The sequence below is a fragment of the Corvus brachyrhynchos genome, unplaced genomic scaffold (genome assembly GCF_000691975.1).
Source record: "Corvus brachyrhynchos isolate BGI_N302 unplaced genomic scaffold, ASM69197v1 scaffold283, whole genome shotgun sequence".
Classification (NCBI taxonomy): Eukaryota; Metazoa; Chordata; class Aves; order Passeriformes; family Corvidae; genus Corvus; species Corvus brachyrhynchos.
The window spans coordinates 2315920-2335454 of NW_008237409.1; the positions used below are offsets into that span (position 1 = coordinate 2315920).

Genomic DNA, 19535 nt, shown 5'->3' on the forward strand with positions numbered 1-19535 from the left:
TGGCAGGGGAGTTGGCAGAGCCTGTAGGAAAGTTCAACCTTTAATGTTTAAATGGGGTATGTTACAGTTTGACTCACTGCTTTGGGCGAGGAGTTTCCATGTGCTGGCTCCTCGCACGCCTGTGGGGTTCTCACTCCCGGCCGAGGAGTTTCTGGGCAGCTCCCTGTGGTCACCAGCGTGTCCAGTGCCAGGAGGGTCAGGACTCCCTTCAGAGTCCACTCCTGCTTCTGAAAAGGCCAGGAGGAGCAGGAGAGGTGATGGGCAACCATTCGGTCCCTCTTGGTTACACCTCAGGGTCCACCATCACGTGGGGTCAAGCCCCATCCTGTTGATCAGGATGCATCTTTTACCAACTAAAATTGCCAGGTCATTTCTCCTCCTCTTCACTCTGTTGTTTTTGCTCACACATATGTTGCAATATGCAAGGTGAGGCTCAAAACTGTCAAGCTCTTTAATAGAACCATTACTGTATTTTTGGACAACATTCTCTCTTTGATTTACTGTTCCTTAGAAGACAGGAAATGGAGCTACTTGATTTCATATTTTAAACAAAGCCGTCCAGAGGTTTAATGAAAAAAATTTCCCCTGGCTTTCGAATTAAAGAGCTATGGTGAAAGATTCAGCTTAGCTATTTTGACTTAGAAAAATAACACACTCAAAGCATTGAAACATTTTGTAAAAATACTTTTTACTACTAGATTTTTTTTTCAGAGAAGAAAAGAAGTTTCTCTGGTTTTCTCACTCTTGGTTGGTGGGGCTGTGAAATGAAAGGACATTTCCAAGGTTTAGGGTGTTGGTTTTTTTCCTTTCTTCTCTAGAATTTATTTTGCTTTTATATTAAAAGCCTTGAAACAATTGCAATGCTGAACACAAATCCTGTGTGTCTAAGGAAGGTAATTTGTTGTGAGTAATGATAGAAGCCTTTGCCATTAATAAAATGCAAGAAATGCTAAGCAGAAAGATGGGGACCTGATTCTGCTCCATCAGCAGTGGCAAGAGAAAAGGGTGGTGCTCCTTGGGAGGCAAATGTCTGTGGAAAGAGAGAAGTCAGAGATTGTTTTCAGGCAAAAACTGAAGTTTGAATAGAAAAATCCTGTGTGTGGAGCAGAATTAGCTCAGAGCATTTGGGGCTGGAATTGCAAAACAAAGCATTTTTGACCTATATGGTCAAGCCATGGGTCTTGCTCATTCCTTTTGGGTTGATGTGGAGTTCTGGGATGATGCTTGGACATCACACAGGGGAGGCTGGTGGTCTTCATTCCCACCCAGTTTCATCTTCAATAAATAAAGGAGAAGTGAGTGCTCTGCTGGCTTGAAAGCATGGTGCAATAGGATGAAATATTGACACAGTTTTAAGTCAATAAGATTTTTTTTTTCGGTGATTTAATGAAATTTCACCAGGATTTCACTAGTAATTGCTTGACTCACATAATGGGTCCTTTGCTCACTCTTGAGTTGTTCCTAAATGAATTGCTCCTTTTAGGTGGAACCTGTTCCCCAGCCAAAGCTGTATCCGGGCCGGGGGGACAGGGGAAAGTCTGGGCTTCACACGTCAGGGGCTGATATTGGTGGCTGTCAGTAGGGTTTCAGCAGGCTGTCAGCCTGCCTCCCCTCAGCCCTCAGTAATCCCTGGAATCAGCAGGAGCTTTCTCAGCCCTTTGGTTCTGTGGTTACGTTCTGGCTTTGGCGATTCTGAGAGCAGGATGCTCCACCGAGGTTTATTTGTAAACTCCTCGCTGGCCGGCGATGGGGAATTTGATACCTTATCAAGTGAGATACTGGGATTGAAAAGGGGAGAGCCAGGCAGCCAGGAGGAGAGATTACAATATAATAAATAGCAGAGATAGGGTGAGCTGCTATCAGTGGAAGTTTAATGCCATTAGCCCTTGCACCATTGGGAATGATGTACATAGGGAATGATGTAGGCAGGGCAGAGCAGCCAAAGGCTCCTGGGAGCAGCCAGCCCATTGCCATGTCACACACTCCAGAGTCACTTTCCAAGGTGTAAAAATACCCAGAACTTAATTCTACCTTGAAAAAATTATTTAATTATTTTATTCTGATATGTGTGCTGTCTGCTGATGCACTGGCGAGACCAACAGGAAGGTCCATGACAATTAATCTTGTTTTTCCTGAAATAGTTTTGTTTTGCATCAGAGAGGGACAGAGCCAGGGATTTACAGGAGGAGAGGATTTGTCTGCTCAAGCAAGGTCCCCTTTTCTAGCCCCATGTCCTGAATAACCTCAGTCACACTCTGCGTGTTCAGCTTTACCTGGAACGCACTTTGTCAGTGTCTGTGTTGAAGTAAGGGGGAATTTGTGGGTTCCAGGGCAGCACAGAGCAGATGACGGTGCAAGGACCTCCTCTGCCTGTTACAGGCAGTGATCACCCACGGGCTACAGCGGTGGCTGCTGAATCCCAGCTGGATGTCTGGATATCAATGGTCTTGCCAGATGTGCGCTGCTACCACGGAGAAGGAGTGAAAAGGGAGGAAAGATAAAACTACAGCTTCCCCAGCCCTACAGTTTTTTTACAAGCAAGTTTTCAGTGCAGTTAATCCCTCTAACCTGCATTTGCATTAACACTTGCAGCCTCACACGTTGCTGCTAAGAAGTTTTGGCAGCTCCTGGCCCTGATTGCAGAGGTAACGCTGCACTTGTCTCCTTTGCTCTCACTCAAGTATCTCAGGAGCCAGAGCCTGGCGCTCCATGAAGTTTCTCCCTGTACACACAAGCAGGCATCTTGGCAGAGCTTCAAAAGCCATTTGCCTTATTATTCATATGTCTGCTTATAGGAGCAGAAATGCTCCCATTTCTCACTTTTGGAATAAGGGCTGACACCAGAAAAGAGGAGAGTTCTCATCTCTGGCGCAGCCCTGCAAACCTGTGGGAGCTCATCATGTCCCTGCTGCTTCCCTGAGGTTTGGGAAGCGGGTTTAAAAGTCCCCCTGATCATTCTCAGGCTATATTAAGAGCTCTGTCAAAAACACCTGAAGTCTGTGGGGTCTCAGGGTTGCATGAAACTGTAGAAGGATGACTTGGGGAAAAAAAGCTTCAAAAAACCCCCCAGATTTTGCTTTTCCTCTTGCCTTTAGGAGAGCTGACATCATGAAAATGTTGTAGAGATTTAAACATCATCGAAATTACTTTGCCTCCTCCCTGCATTTTCTCAAACAAGCTTTAAGAACCCTCACTTTAAAACAAATTAGTGGACTGGAGCAACCTTATAAATCCAAAGAGCCATTAAAAGTTGAAATATTTGGTCATTCCTCCTCTCGGTTTAAACTGGGATTCATCCAGAGTTCAAGTGCATGTATCACACAAGAGCCACGGTCCCATTTTGTAGAGGTCCATTTTAGTGTTGATGGTTTTCTAGTGCCAGGAATCCACTCCGCAGCCAGGCTGAGGAGATAAATCAACGCCGTGCGCGCCGATGAAATTCAGGAGCCAGAAGTCACCATTGCAGCCCATATAAATCCCTGAATGCCAGCCCTGGTGCTTTTGTCCGTGCCATTAGAGTTCAGAATTATCTGCCCCTCTTTGCTGATGTATGGATTAACTGGCTGGCCGAGTGTTTACGAACGGTTATCACCCGGTACTTTGGACGTTATCAGAGGAAGGGCCGCCTGCCGCGGGGCTTGGTCTCTCACCCTTTCTATTACCACCTGTCAGTGGCAGGGAGTGTGCTGTGAAGCTGTACAGTCACAGACTACAAGTGTAGATAGTTTCTGACGGCTGATCAAAGGGGAAAACCAAAGGCCTGATAACAAGGACGTGTTTCATGTACTTTTAACTTTGAGAAACATTGGCATTTGCATTTTTTCCCCTCGGTAGGCTGGCAGAAACCAGGCACAATAAACGCTGCATATTCAGTTACCTAATAGTGGAGTAAATGGTATGTGCTTGAAGCAACAAAGCATAACTGTAATCTTGTTCCAAGTGGGAATGATTTAAGTAAGCCTTCGCAGAAGACTTGCTGTATAATAAAGGAGAATAATTTTAATTTGTACTTTGAAGTGATCCTGAATTCAGAATCTAATCTTTGCATTCGGCAGAACATCATACCCTGCTGTGAATGAGGTAATAACTGCAAGTCAAGGAATTATTTGAAGTATCTTTTGGAGGTACGTGCGCTCCCTCACAGGAGCCAGAGCCTTCAGTAGGCGCTGCTGGTGAAAGAGTCTCTGTTAGAGCACATTTGACCTAAAATTTCCCAGTGCAGGAGCACAGAAAACCCACAGATATCCCAGACTGAGGGAAGGGATCCATTTGTTCCTTTGTCAGAAACGAGGCAGCCCTGCCACGCTCTGCACTTCTCTGCTGCAGAGCAAGAAAGGGATTTTAGCTAAAGTTTCTTCCCATTAGCAAAGACAAAATAACTTTGTTGTTTCCATTGTCCAGGATGAGGAGGGGAAAGAAGGATTTCAGCAGCAGCCCAGTGGAAGACTAACCAACTTTAAAAATAATTTCTACTTGTCTAACATAAAAATAAATGTATGCCATTCACATTTGTGTTGTTGCGCTGCTTTCCTGACTCTCACCAGTGTGAGACCAGAATTGGGTCTGTATTTTAATTTAACCATTTTTCTTACAGCTGCTTGGTCAAAGCTGGTCCATACTTTGGGTTCTGCTGTGCTGTGCTGTGCTGGTAACATAAACGTTTTAACTCCTGTGCTAAAAATCAGCTTTTCAGGCACCCAAAATGCACCACACATGGAAGGAGGTTGGTGCCAGGGTGTCCCACACGTGTCCCTTTTGTCTGTTGAAGGTGCCTTCGACCGGAGCGTGACCTTGCTGGAGGTGTGTGGCAGCTGGCCCGAGAACTTCGGTCTGCGCCACATGTCCTCCATGGAGCACGGCGAGGAGGGGCTGCGCGAGCGCCTGGCCGACGCCATGTGCGAATCCCCCAGCAGGGACATGGTGGGATCAGGAACAGGTACAAAGAAGAGGTGTGATCAGAGATCACGTACATCTCACCCAATGGTGATTTTTTTTTTGGTTTTTTTTTTTTAGTTTCGCCTTTCCTTTTTCTCTGTACGCTCCTCTCTCTCTCTGATTAATTTACTTTTGTGGGGATCTCAGTGGGATGGAAGCGGTAGATCGCATGGATACGGTCTGAGATGTTGGCACATGAAGCTTCCTTATCGTATAGCTGGGACAAGGGCTCTCCTTCCTCCCCTCCTGCCAGCTCAGGAGCATCCTTGTGCAGATTGCTGCCCTTGCCCACCCTGCTCCAAACAATGCCATAATCACACGTATCCTCATTTTGTGTCTGAACAGAGCCACTGTGAAACGCTGGTTCTGTAATCCAAATTAATCCATCTTCATCAGTGTCCATTATATTGATAAATTGTATCATCTGTTTAAGTAAATGGAATGGCACATCAGAGATTAGGCTGTCAGAAGGGGCCCCATGGTAGGAGATGCTCAGAAACTAAAGCGCGGTTACTGCAGGTTTATTGTCTCCATTAATTTCCACTTGTTCCAAAAAACACCTCCAGTAAAAACTCCTCATAGTGATGGTGGCTCCTAACATCAGCTGCCAACTCACTTGTCACCCTCCTGGCAGCTTGCCTGGGAAGACAAAAGAGGAGAAACCAGCAGAAAGGTGTGGGAATGCCAACCTATGGATCTTTACTGAGGATCTTGTGCTGCTCTGAGCTCTCCCTGCTCCTCAAGAAGTCTCTCCCATCAGGGCTCATCCTGCTTTGCAGGTGGGTCACTGTGGAGCAGGTAGCAAACTGCAGCAGCTTCCCACAGCCTGGAGGAGAAGGATGCAGAGGAGCAGGATTTTAGCCCTTGTCTGTAGGTACATGCAGCAGTAACCAGGCTGAGTAGTGCAGAAGCACCTTCATAACCCAGCTGGTCACCTTCTCAACTGTCCTCCCTCTGATTTCCATCGAGAGAGAGATGAAATCAAAGGATGGGTTGAGATTTGGTGTTAACAGAAGGAGTTGGCTGAACACTAAGTGTGGGTCTGCTGCAGATCTGGTGCAAATCCTCACCAGCTTTTTGCCTTGGACAAGACACTTCACATGTCCATGACTCCAGAGCTCCATCAGTGCAGTGAGGATAGAGATGCCTCACATTGCTGCTGTGGGCTTCAATCAGCTCATGTCTGTAAAGGGCTGGGAAGATAGAAAAAGCAGGCTGTGAAAATAGAGAAAGGCACATATTTCATCACTTACTGACCCATGCTGTGATCAGTGTGAACTTTGGGAGGGTATCCACTGCTGATAATGGGTCAGCACCCCTCAGGCTGTGTATGGAAGGGGAAAGGTGAGTGGAATACCTCCTCTGAAAGCTGAAGCCTTCCAGATGTGCCAGGTTAGGGCAACTGACTGCCCTGGAGACTTGACAGTGTATTATATTGTAATTACATTATATTGAATATATTATATTATATTGTAAACCAAGAACTTTGTCAGAGACAGAGCTCTGTATTTCCCTTCCATTTTCACCAAATCCAGCTGATGGCAGCGAGTGCCAACTTCTTTGGCATAAGATGAGGCTTGCAGTACTGCAGGTGTAAAGACAGAAAGGAGCTGTTTATAGAGATGCCATCACTGAGTTAATATTCATCCAAAGAGATTTCTCCCAGCTCTTGCTCCAGACCCATAAATCTCCCTAATGAGTGTAAGATAGATGCCATCTCAGAGCAGCGATTGTACGCAGCAATAATGAGTAACATGAGCACTGACCCAACTCACCCCATCCCACCACCCTCCTCTCCCTGTCATTAACACTCTGTGTTTCCCTGCCTGTCGTGGGATTCTCTCCACCACTAACACCCTTTATTCTCAGGATTTGGGCATGTGGTGACTCAGAGCAGCAGAGAAAACCCGGTGATAAGACAGTGAACTCCCGTGCCCTTTCCACTTCCATCCCCTAACAGCTCTTGAGCTGTTCCTCTTTACCAGACAGACAGGAGAAGTTCTCTGCTGCTCAGATGTACCTGGAGAGCTGCTCTTGCCGAGGGAGTGGACTGGAGCTGGCTGCCAGCACCATTCCTCAGGCTGGGGAGCACAGGGAAGGGCTCACATCTGTCTGCTGCTTAACAAATGGGCAGAGATAAGTGTGGAGCTGCATTACCCTCACTTCAAAAAAGAGGTGTCTTTGTTGGCTCATAACAAGTAGGAGGGTTTTCACTTCCCCCAAACCACTTACATTATAACCAAGCTCGGCTGAACTGAATTATCTTTGAAAAAACTCAGTTTTCCTCCTTGGGTTCTCTGCTGCCCACTCCCCACAGTGAAATGACAGCAAAGAGTTCAGCAGAAAAGGGCACTGGAGGTTTGTTTGTTGGTAGCTGATTTCTATCTTGCTGCTGCTTTCAAAATCAGTGTTTATGTTTCTACATTGGACTCAAAATCGTGGAATTTATAATCCTTCTAATAATCCTAAAATAACTATTTTAATTTATTTATGCCTTTATGTTACTCATGCTTTAACCCCTGTTTGTGCTCCTTGGATTCTCTTCAGTCCTTAAATAGATTTTGCAGAGATTTAACAAAACTTGCAAAGTCTTTCTCAAACTTCAGCACAAATTAATGAACATTTCTAACTGGGAATGTGAAGATTTGTGCATGTGCAAGGCTGGGGTCCAACGTGTGGACAAAAACTGGGCGGTAGAGTGGACAGTGAGACTTTGTCAAGTGCTCAACTGGTCCTGACATGCACTTAATGGCAAGAGATAAAAAGATTCTTTTAATGCCTTAACTGTTAGGGCATAGCTGACACGTAGGTTTATATAGAAATCAGGGCTGATAGGCTGCAGTGGTGTGGAGGAAGTGTGTGCTCGTGGTGCACAGACCACTTTGGGGAGCTGATATTCCCAGAATCTTTGTTTTGTACCTGCCTCATTGCCTTGCAAAGCAGGGATGGCGACACTAACCCTGGCTCTGGCTACTGGCAGAGGCAGAAAATGACCCAGAGATTGGTCATACCACAAACATCAAACTGGAGGGTGCTAAAAACATGAGGAGCAATCTGGCACTCGCAGGAAAGGGGGATTAGATGAGGCTTTTCCACCTCCGACTCCGACTGGGTGCCAAGGGCTGTCGGACAGTGGGTGGGAGAAGAACCAGGTCTGGAAAGTGACCCCCCCAAAAATCTCCTTTCCTTGTGACCTAAGTGATAACTCCAGTCGTCCAGCTAGTTGGCTTGATTGGGAAAACAGCTTTTCCCCTTGTTATCCAATTATTCAGACGACCCATGTCTATCTCAAGCGGAGTCTGCTGTACATAAGCTGTCAGCCCAGATACACATTTAATTCCAAGGAAGGCGTAAATTGGCAAAGATGCAAAAAGATGCTTTTGCTGTTTCAGTTTCTGTCAAACTCTCACTGAAAAGAAGAAATTATGAAAGTCTAGACACAAATGTTAGTGGTCAGTGCCCTCTTTTGCTTGCAAAGCTTTGTTTTCAAGCAGCTACAACATTTACATTTGCAGTGCAGTTCCTAAGTGTGTGCTGGAGCTTCATATTGCATTCCCCCCCCAAAAAACCACCCTAGGACTGTGATTTATGAAACTCTGCTTCAGACAAATATCTCTGACAGGATTCCGCTCAAACTGGACAGGAGGAAATTGCCAGCCTAGGCTAGAAATCTTTCCCTCCAAAGATACTGTAATTAGTAAATCCTCTGATTCACCTATTCCTTCAGCAAATACGCTTTTTAAGCTTTCCAATATATTTTGATCACTTCTAGGCTTAATATTTAAAATCAGTCTATAATAGGGGAGCAAGCCATTACAGCTTGAGCAACAGGATGGTTTTGGAAATGCATCTTTCTTCCAAAACTCCTGCAAACCTCCGAGTCTGTCAGCTCTCGCCTGTGGGAAGCCCGTGGCACAGTGAGGTGCACCTCTGGCCCTTGGAGGAAACCGTCTGGATTCCTTCCAAATTTCATGAACAAACTCAGAATGCACTGAAGGAAGCTCATATGTTGAAGCAAACTCTTTAACCTGATTAATGGGATGTAAGTAAGTGGAGCTAATTAGACGTGCTGTTAGGGGATGGCCGGGAGGAAACCCTGCACTGGGGCTCCAGGCGCTTTGGATCCTGGTCCCCAGCCAAAGCTGTGTTGTTACACCAGCCCGAGCCTAACTTGGGTCTGGACACCTTTGAGCTTTGCAGAGGGATGGTTTTGAAATCTTCCTGTGAAATTTGGGGGTTGGAGAAGGGAAGTCACACGTTTTCTGGCATGCCTGGCTGAGGTGGGAAGCGGAGGGAGGAGGGCAAGCCAGTGGCTCTATGCAAGGACCAGCCTTCCTGGGGTTTTTTCCAGAGGAGAAAATACGCATACTCACAAGCTGTGTTCAAAGATCAGCAGCCACCTGGACACAGATGTAGCTGTACATTCAGTTTCAGGAATAGGATTAGCCCTTTATTGAGTCAGAGCTTTCAGTGGTACCTTCCCCTCCCTCTCTCCTTCCCTCCCTCCCTTCTTTCATTTCTTCCTTTCTTCCTCTCTTCCTCTTCCTTTTAATTTTTCCAAGGCAATTTTCTCCTTCTCTCTCCTCAGTTGGTTTTCATCCTAACTCAGACATGGGCTACAGGAACACAGAGCAAATGATTTTTCCCCTGAAGAGCATTTCTGCCAGGAGATTTCTGCATAGGTTCAGTGCAAAACCAGCTTGGGCGGCAAACCCACTGGTGGATCAAATAACATCGATGCTAAAAGCAGCCTTTGAACTTTCAGAATATTCATCCCAGGGTCAGAGATTAAATTACCCCCTCCAATAAGTCTGAGAGCTCAGTGCAGTTCTTCCTACAAAAGGTTTATTTGGATGGGCCTGGTTGAAAAGAAAGGAAAATTCAGGCTCTTTAGGACCCACCATTTCTGAAGTGCTGGATAAGAGGAGCACTGGCCTTGCACACATTTTGGGATATCAAGCACTTCAGTGTGGGTTTCCTGCTCTCTCCTGTCCAAGGGTCTCCCTGAGCAGCCCCATCACACAGCCCTGGGCAGGCCCAACAAAGGCATTTTTAATTTCCCGGTAATTTCCCTTGTCTCCAAATCCAATCTTGCCACCAGCCCTGGGAGTTTTTACTGGAATTTCTTCCAGGTCATACATTATTTAAGGAGGAGGGGTGTGACTGCTGATACCATGAATATTTCTAGTGTGAATTCAGGTTCTTGCTGTTTGCAGAAAAATTGTAAAGGGAGCACTGCTGCCACAAGACAACTCTGACTTTCTGCCATTTGATAACAACTTGATCAACTGCATTTGCTTTTTATCAATTGTGGTGTGGGGAGATTCCTTTTCTTTTTCTTCTTATTAAATCAAGGTATTTTTTTAAGAAATATTTTATTTTCGATACAGACACAGCCGGTGAAGTAGCAGTAAAAAACATCACCACAAAGAGGCACATGGCTTTGAAATGTTTTGGTATGTAACATAACTGTATTGTTATCAGGTCTTAACTTTTGCACAAAGAGTATTTTCCCTTGTTCTAAAAGCAAACCCTCTCTCATCTTTCCAAGAGCCACATACCTAACGTGGCCATAGGGGGACACACCAAAAAATATCAAAGTGTCTCAAGTCATTTCACAAATAACATTGTTCTGTTGCTCTCCTTAAATGAACAAGAGTTTCTTTGATTTTTTTTTTTTTTTAAGTCAAATTTAGGATTCTGCTGTTCGGAGCAGAGAGGTCACAAGGCCCTAATGTATTTAGCATTGACTGCCCTCTCTTGTAGTGCGTCTATTAGTCAGTAATTTGATTTGTACCTATTCATTTGCAGTCCCTGCAGGAGCTCTGAGCTGGCCCCAAGTATAATTGGTGCTGTCTCTATTTTTACATCATTAGATTAGCCCCGACTCCTGGCCACTTGTTGTCTGCGCTTGTCTGTCCATTTATACAACCTAATGTAACACAAAATTCATTACTGATCACATTACTTTCAACTCTGAAGCCAGCTTTGTGATAAACATTTTGTTAACCCTTCCCTGCCAGCGCACAGACCTGGGGGATAAATGCACTTTCCCTTGGCAGGAAAAATCAATATCATAATAAAACAAAGTGCAGTCACATTTCTGGATTTGTCATTCCTCCCAGAGAAAGAAATGGGGAGGAACATATAGGAGATGACTAAATGGTGTCTGCATGCAGGCATCTCACTCTGCTCGATATGAAATGAGCTCAGCAGTGTCCTTTCTACTGGAATATAAAGAAGTGACACGAGATAGGGCCAGCACTCAATTTAAAACTTAATTTCTTACTCATTGTTCTGCAAGTGTTTTAGCTCTTCTGGTCAGGCTGTAATCAGGTTATGACATTATTGGAACTGGACATTTTTCTTCCTATGCATTGTCTCAAAAGCAGTGAACAGAGACACAGTTCCCTTTTTCCATAGAGATTTGTTGCTGTGTTGGGGTTTTTTTTTTGTTTGCTTGGGGTTGTGGTTTTTCCTCCTAATGATTAAGCAAATTAACTGCAGCACTCCAGAATTTCACAGGAAAATTCAAAGCTCTGTCCTGTCTAGCTTGGCTTTGCTCACATTTGATTGTCTGCTGAGTCCCTCCTAAAGCATGAAGCTGTTTGCATCCCTGAGGGTTCTGCTGTTGATTCCAGGGGGAACAAGAGGAGAGCCATGGTAGGTATTGCAGCCAGGGCTGAGCATCCTCCCAGCTCTGCTTGCAGCATCCTGCCCAGGAGGCGATTCCTGCTACCCAAATATGTTTTGGTGCACGCAAAAGCTGTTGGGTTTTTAACAAGTTTTCTAAATTCATTTTCTGTTTGTACAGCTTGGCTTGGAAATCTGTTATTTTGGGTTTTCTAAATATTTAGAAATATTTCTCAGTGTTTATTAAATCTTCCCTTTAAAAGTCCGAGGCCTGAAGCCTGCCCCACACCGAGTGGTCCCACACTGGGAAGGGGGCAGGAGACAACAGGATTTTTCCATCTGTAATTCCTATAATTACCTTGTCATTCCTTTTAGGAGTCTTTCTATGGTGTTTTTGTGTAGGCTATGACTTATGGCAAGCATATCTCACTCAGTAAGTATAAGAGCCCTCATCTCCCAGCATCTGAACCAGGACTGGTATTTTTACAGCTGTTTTGTGAGCCAAAACCTCTTGCAGCTGCTGAGGTGGTGGCAGAATAAAGACAAGACAGTTCCTGTCCCTCCTCCCAAGCCCAGCAGCCCCAGAGAGCCATTGAGTATTTGCTGATTTTTGGGATGTGCAGCACAGGCCGTCACAAAGCCCTCATAAACTATGCATTGCCCTCTCCAGGGGAGATGGGGGAGGAGGCTGTGGGATGGAAACCCATTTGTGCAATAAATTGTTAAGCAGTCAAACTGTTAAATGAACACTTATTAGAGGGGTAGGATGAAGTATGAGTTACCAAACAGCAAAATCCACATCAACACAGCAAAGCCTCTGCAGTAAATGGGAAGTCAAGAGCCAAAGCAATGCAAACGTTCCAGTGTGAGCCAACCCTCTGGTCCTGCAGCTTCCAGCCCTCTCAGCCTCTCTTCCAACACATGATCTGCTGCTGGTGCTTTGCACAGCAGGCACAGGTCCTTTGGGGAGCTCCAAAGTGCCACCTCTGCCAGCTCCTGGTCCTTCTCCCTTCGGATGTTGTATTGTTCCCTGTCATTGTGGTGTGGCCTGCAGCTGTGCCCTCACCTCCCAGCACCCCTGCACCTTTCTCTGACAGAATTTCCCACAAAGAGTCACCTGATTTTCGCAGTAATCCTGCCTTGCTCTCCTTGGTGGAGTCTGAGAGGATCAGGCCTTGCTGGACAGTGATGGTGTTGGATTTTTGATGTTCATAGTGTGCCTCGGGTATGGTCAGGATGAAAGAGAGGGCCAGAGAAAAAGAGAAACAAACCCAAAGGGGATTTTGGCTGGGAGAGGATCTCAGTGATCAGTGGAGACTCCCTGGAGCATCCCCATGGGATCAGCTCCAGTGGCTGCCCCCAGAGGAAGGAGGGTTGTGGCCAGGTCCCTGGCAGTGCTGGGAATACTTAGTCCTCCTTGAAGTATATATCCTAATTTGTGGTATGAAAAGATTAGCTTTCCTTCCATTCCTAGCCTGTTGTCTCCCCACCATGGATAATACATAAAACAGTAGACTTTTATTCATTAACATTTATGGGAAAATGTTAATATTAAACTGTAAGTGAAAAGCCCCATCTTATTGAATTCTTCTGCTGTGTTATTGGGAGCCTAATTTCATTTTGCATTTAAATAAAAACCAGATGACGTTCAGGACAGTCAGGCAAGCATTCTGTAAGTGAGAATTTATCTTGCGATCTGGGTAAACAATGTCTCATCATTTAACAGTTATTATAAATAATGGGGTTTTAAGCACTTTGCTGGGAGTTCATATTGGCTCCACACGGGTTGCACGAAGGGAGAGAGAATTTCAGTGACATCTTCCAGGCATCCGGTGAGGAGGAATCATATCCTGAGCTCACTTCTCAAGCTGCAGCAGTTTTCATCCTCCTCTAGTTATTATTGCTCAATATCGTGTGTACCATCCACTGACCAAAAAAATGAAGAGGAAGGAAAATGACAAATTGGTTGGAAGCGTTTTGAAGATGAAGAAACCCTGTTTGCAGCTTCCCCATGAAAGGGGAAAGGGTTCAGGGCCATGCAGAGGTTCATGCAGGTAGCTGAGCCTCCAAAAGGGAGATTCTTTCAGTAAAAATGGGGCTGTGTAAAAGTTGTGCATTCACAGAGAATGAAAAAGATGTTGAGGGAAAACATAAAGACAAAAAGATCATAAAGCAGCTGCTTTTTTCTGTGTTTCTGCTGGTGCCCTCTGAAATGACATCTGGTGGTTTTGTGCTTGGGAACGTGTGAGGTAATGTATAAAAAGAGTAAAAACTGCTAAAAAAAAGGTAAATAGGTTTTCCCTCACTCCTCTTGCTTCTGTTCTGCTTTTCAGTGCTGTTCCTTCACTGAGGTAGCAGCACTTTGGTGCTCTCTGGCTTTGCTCTGTGTTCCTCAGACATCACCGAGAGCCTCGGAGATCCCTCCGAGGCATTTCCCACCACAGGCAGGGAGCAGCTTCCCTTCAATCTGTCCTGCATCCTGGGGAAGGGGGAATTAGTTTTCTATGCAGACAGGGGGTGAATTTTAGTAGCAACTATGTGCTGTTGTGGAGAGATCCTGAATTTGGGAGCTCGTGAGGCTGGCTGGTGACATGTCACCTCCCTGAGTCCACCTCAGGACATGAACTGCTTGCTGCCTTTTTCTGTGTGACCCATTTTATCCCATTTTCCAAAAAGACCCCCGCAGCTAAAACACCATCTTCTTTTTTTATTTATTTATTTCTTTATTTATTTTGGATATTTATTTGTTATTCCCTTGGTCATTGACTTCCTCAGTAACTGCCCAACACATGAACTTTGTGTTTACACCAAAATTTGATGGTGTTGTGAAAGACAAAGGGTCAGTATCACTTCTCTGACTCTTTCCAAAGATGTTTTTCTGGGAAGGCTGCAGGCAGGAAGGTGCTGGTGGGGTCAGCAGCCAGGACCTGCCCTGCTGCCTCTGCTCCAGCTCAGTGGGGATCCAGGAGCCAGAGGGGCTGGGGATGGAGAGACCTGGTTGGGATGAGTGCCGTGGAAATGGTGGCAGTTTCCTAAAAAGATTCCAATGCCCTGTGTTGTGGAGGATGCTTGGATGCTGTGCTGGAATTCTCCACAGCATTCCCATGGATGGCATCTCCCATCTATTCCCACATGCCACAGCTATTCCCACTGGGTGCTCCCACCTTGTCAGGTGGAAATGGCATTTAGAAGCATAAATCAAGAGACAAATTAACCCTGCAGCCTCCTTCCCTCATCTGCAGCCATGGAGGCAGCAGTGGGAGGTGAATTGTGCAGGGACAGATCCCTAATCTGAAATTTGGGGGTGCTTTTTTGCCTCTACTAAGGGCTACTTTTATCCACACCCTTTGGTAAAAACTCTTTTGATAATATCATGCCAGGACTGTGTTGTCTTTTTGGTTTATCTTTTGAAAAGATGGCTAGTCACCCATCAAAATATGAGCAAAAGGTCTGCACAAGAGCACAACACGAGGAGCAGGTAGTGATGTGAACTTCACTGCCAGGTGCCCGTATCCAAGGCATAATCTGTCCAGCCTGAGATGACTTAAATTGCCTTTTCTGGGGGATGTGACCAGAGGAATGCCTTGGTTTGCCATTAGGTCTTTCAGATTTCACACAGGGTTACCTTCCACCAGCTCCTCCACCAGCTGCAGCTCATCCACACGTTTGTGAGTGCAGCTACAAAGATGAAATGTAAGAGAATCAGTGCTTAGAACAATTTTTAAAATACGACTTTCAAAAAGGAAAAATGTTGAATTTACTATTCCAGCTGCCTTCTGTATTCAGGAGCACAAATGTGAATTGCTGTGTTCAACAGCTCCATTAACAAAGGGACGAATTAAGCTTTGAATGTCATTTTTATCAAGGCTCTTTCATATTTACGTCTAACATCAGAATTTGGAGCTGTATAAATAAGAGAGAGTGTATTAAGAGCCTCAAGCAGCCCTGCAAGGGAGTGAGGCCACGAGACAGAGCTGTTGTTTTTCCAGGCTGGGTTAATACTCAGTCAAGGTAGAACTGTGATTTTAAGGGAATGACTGTGAACTCCAAGTGCTTTGTAAAATTAGGGCTGTGTTTACAAAACTGGTCTGCTTGAAGCAGCCATGTCAACATAATCTTTAAAATAATTGAGTGAATAGACTAAATAAATTGCACTCGGAACTGGGATTATTTGGTTGGGTTTGGAGTTCTCAGTGACACTGAGCTACTGCCAGGGAAGTGGGAGGAGGAGACTCTGGTCCTGATCTCCACCTGAGCTCTCCCAACTCGAGAGCCTTGAACTGTTTAGATGAGCAGACAGGGCTGAGGCTGTGGTGACATCATTTCGTGAGCTTCAACAAAACTCCCCTGATTTGGACCAGCTGAGCATCTGCTGCCCCCCCAAACTTCTTAACTTTTCCTTTGAATCAAACCCAAATTCCAGTCTGGTCTAGCTTCCTCCTCAGCATCAATCTGCACCGGGGGAGCAGCCCAGACCCTCTCACTGGCCTGAAAGGCCACTCTGTGTCAGAAGTACTAGAAGTTGTGCCAGAATGACTTTGCTTTGTAATATTATACTTCTGCAATGAGCTCTGCAGTGTGTTTGTGTCAGCAGCACAGAGAGCACACGTGTGAGATGCACAGAGGCACACTCAGCACTGGAGTCTACCCCAGGGCTTGTCTTCCTACCTGAGAGGCTTTAAGGAGGCCCAGTGCTGAGGTGGCATCACAGAGAGGAGAGAATTAGGCCTTAGATGGGAAAGGAGCTGAAATTTGGAGGATCAGGTGTGAAATTCTCATGCAGAGTGTCAGCAGTCACTGCCCAGACCCTGAGGTCATCACCAGGTTTGTGGGTTTGACCTTCAGGCAGCTTTTCCTTACCCAGTTTTTCTGCTGGGATTGTTTGGCTGAGCCCAAGGAGGAGGAGAGGGGACCCCCAGCACTCCCTGAGGGCTCCTGACCATCCCTGTCTCTGCTTCAGCCACCTCTGGGACAGGACCCCCCTGTCCTGAGACTCGAGTGGCTCCAGCTCTGGAGGGAAGAGGGATGCCCAGATCCACACCTGCTTTGGATAGAAAATGTTCCAGGAATAGGAGCATTGCCTCCAACATTTCTGAGCAATATCCCCAGAGTTCAGTGGGTGCAGGACGTGGTAGGTGTCATAAACACGCATTTTACTCTGAATTTGTAATTTCCTTCGTGCAGTAGAGGCTGACAGAGGGGTCAGTGTTGAGCAATCGGAGGCACTCCTATAACCCTGGGAATGAGAGACCAAACCCAGGAATTTTAATACAGTGTTTTCTCTGCAAATGCTTTTGGTCTGATATACACAGATGTGCTGCTTGCGTAACTGGAGATGCAAGATAGTTCTGCCTAAATGCATTAAAAAACTTGTCTACACACACTGGTTGGCACAGGAAAGCATGTATTCCACATAGGATATCTTACAGGAATCTATAGTAGCAGCATAGTGAAACTTTCAGGATGGGGTAAGAGAGAATTCCTTTAAACCCAAGCAACCATCGCTGCATGTTCAGTGAAAAACCTCATCTGTAAATCTTGCACAAGGAGCTGTAGGCTTGCAGGATGTGATGGGCTACAGAAATGATTTTCTATTTGACTGTCATAGCTTTTGAAATTTTCACATGCTGGCTAAAATCAGCAACTCATCCTTCTGAAGAGCCATTTATGTAGGAAAACATCCTAAACCTCTTTACAAAAATATACAGCTCTAGGAAAATTGAGATTATTTTTTTAAAGCACTGGAAGTCATTGTGAAAGTGCCTATCTTGAGGAATATTCTCCCTCTAAATGCCAGTCCTTTATCTGGTGCACTTTTAACCTTCCATAAAATGCTGAGAGTCAAGTCTGGCAAGATGCCAGAGTCTTGGATCTCCCACTCCATGGGCTGGAGTCACATGGAGCTTTCTGGGTTCTCTTTTTAAAGGAGTAAACAACCTGTTTAGAAGTTTGTGCAGGAAAACGTTCTGTCCTTTTCTCAGCAATCTCTTTGTGCCTGAAGCAGACCCAGACATTTCTGTGAGCTCAGGTGTCCGCCCTGTTTTGTAAGTGTTAAGTTGTTTGGCATCTCCGCAGTGAAATCAGGCACTAGAAATGAGATTTGGGGTCTCAGAGGGACTCTGATGTTCAGAAGGCTCAGTCTTCATTTCCCCTGGATCTCTCCTGCCTCCTGTACCTCCCCATCTCCTTGCTGGATCCTGCCACCTTTGTTCCAAGATGCCAGGTTTCATCTTCAGGTGCATGGCATGAGCCAACTCTGTGTGGATTCAGCACTGGAGTTACTGTAAGGTAGTTTGACAGGAACTAATATTTTACATAGGCCATTGAATCCTGATTTCACAGAAGTTGCTCAGGCAGTGTTTCCCAGTCTTCTTGACTTGCAAATTTAATGGAGGTGCTTTTGTGGTGCCTCAGCATCTTCCAGGTTGTGACAGGATGAGACAGTTCTAACACAGGAATTGATTTTCAATGTTCAAATGCCATCGTTTTATTTTTTTTTTAATTTCCTCATTTGAAAATAGTTTAAAATCTGTTTTCTGAAACTGCTGAGTTTATGAAAAAAGGAAAAAGAAACATTTCTGAGGAGCAGGTCTGTCACAGCCACCCAGAGCACGGCAGGAAGTTGGTCCCACTGCACTGGGTGTCAGTGCAGGTGAACAGGCACAAGGCTTGGGGCAGAGAGCAGCTTTAATTGACTTTTAAACATTATCATAACCATATGAAATTGTAATCATAGCAATATATAAAACTGAGAACTGACTTTTTGCTTGTGCTCCCTTTGGAAAGGAGAAACGCACATTTGCCCGGAAATTTCAGCCATCTCAAATTAAAGCCAGCTTGGAAAATTAAGATTTTTAATGAGGACTTGGTGCTTTCGTTTTGCTGGAATTTAATATTAACAATCTTTGTTCATCCAAATACCCAAAAGCACAGGTTCCCCCGGGGGTGCAGTACCCCCCTGTGCCCTCCCTGCCAGCGGGTCCCTGGAACTGCCAGCAGGGCTGGAGCCCCTCGCTCCGAGCAGCCGCCGAGGGTGCTGGAGATGGATTATAATTAGAGCTCCCTCATTAGCATAATTGCATTTCATAACAAAAAATAAAGGGAAATACTCAAGAAAAACCTCCAAGTGCAGCAGCAGCGATGTAATTTCCAGGCATCCCGGTATTTCTGCATCCCAGTGTATTTTCCAAACCCACGTCAGCTTTTGAGCTCTTCTCCACCTTGTGTGTCCCAGGCAGCAGCAGCAGCTGCCCTGGGCACCAGTGGTGATGCTCAGAGTGAGTGTTCCTGCAGAAACAGTGCCAAAAGCATCCAGCAGAGTTTGGGATGTTGTCTAAATCCTGAAAGATGGAGTGTTTCCATGTACAAGTGCCCTGTTCGAGCTCCTCCCGGGGAGCACATCCCGCTCCCTTCAGCAGCAATCAGTGAAATTAAAATGTTTAACTCACCCATTCACTGGGGAGCGTTGTGTAAATTACAAACAGTTTAAGAGATCCTTAAGACTTCCATTGTGTTAATACAAATTGCCTTTTAGCGTTCCCTTTAAATAGGGCCCTTTTGAGTGAGAATCCAGATGGCAGAAGCTCCATAATTATTATTCATTACAGTTAATAAGTAACACTCGGGAAGCCCCAGTCAGTTCTGCAAGTCCCCCGTGATGGGCATTGTGTAGATGTAAGGGTGAAAAAATAGTCCTTGCCACAGAATCTGTCAGGATTTCAGTCAAAGACAAGGAGGTATGAAGGGCCCTTATGTGTGCCTGCCCCAGATCATGGACCAGGCTGGCATTCCCAGAGCCCTGTCTGCAGGGAATCTTCTCCAAAAGGGAGGGAATTGTCTTGGATTTTAAAGTGAGGCTTGAATTTTTGCCTTTTAGCTGTTTATTCAGAAGCCCCCCTGGATGGGGAGGGGTAGGTTTGGTGAGCAGCACCTTGTGTCTCTCCCCATGCCTGGAAAATGCCTGTCCC

At 45.5% G+C, this 19535-nt stretch overlaps 1 protein-coding gene across 8 annotated transcripts in view; it reads left to right on the forward strand.

Moving 5' to 3' along the window:
* BCAS3 (BCAS3, microtubule associated cell migration factor) overlaps positions 1 to 19535 on the forward strand; it is a 301373-nt gene that overhangs the window by 275128 nt on the left and 6710 nt on the right. For 2 of the 8 annotated variants that reach the window (XM_017730950.1, XM_017730951.1), the window contains 2 exons: positions 4769 to 4936; positions 10326 to 10391. The exons of 1 other annotated variant lie outside the window; for it this stretch is intronic. In XM_017730950.1, coding sequence (XP_017586439.1) covers positions 4769 to 4936; positions 10326 to 10391 — 234 coding nt within the window. Of the gene's footprint in view, positions 1 to 4768; positions 4984 to 10325; positions 10392 to 19535 lie in introns of all 8 variants that reach the window. 5 more of the 8 variants (XM_008631086.2, XM_008631087.2, XM_017730954.1 and 2 more) reach the window with 4 other exon arrangements.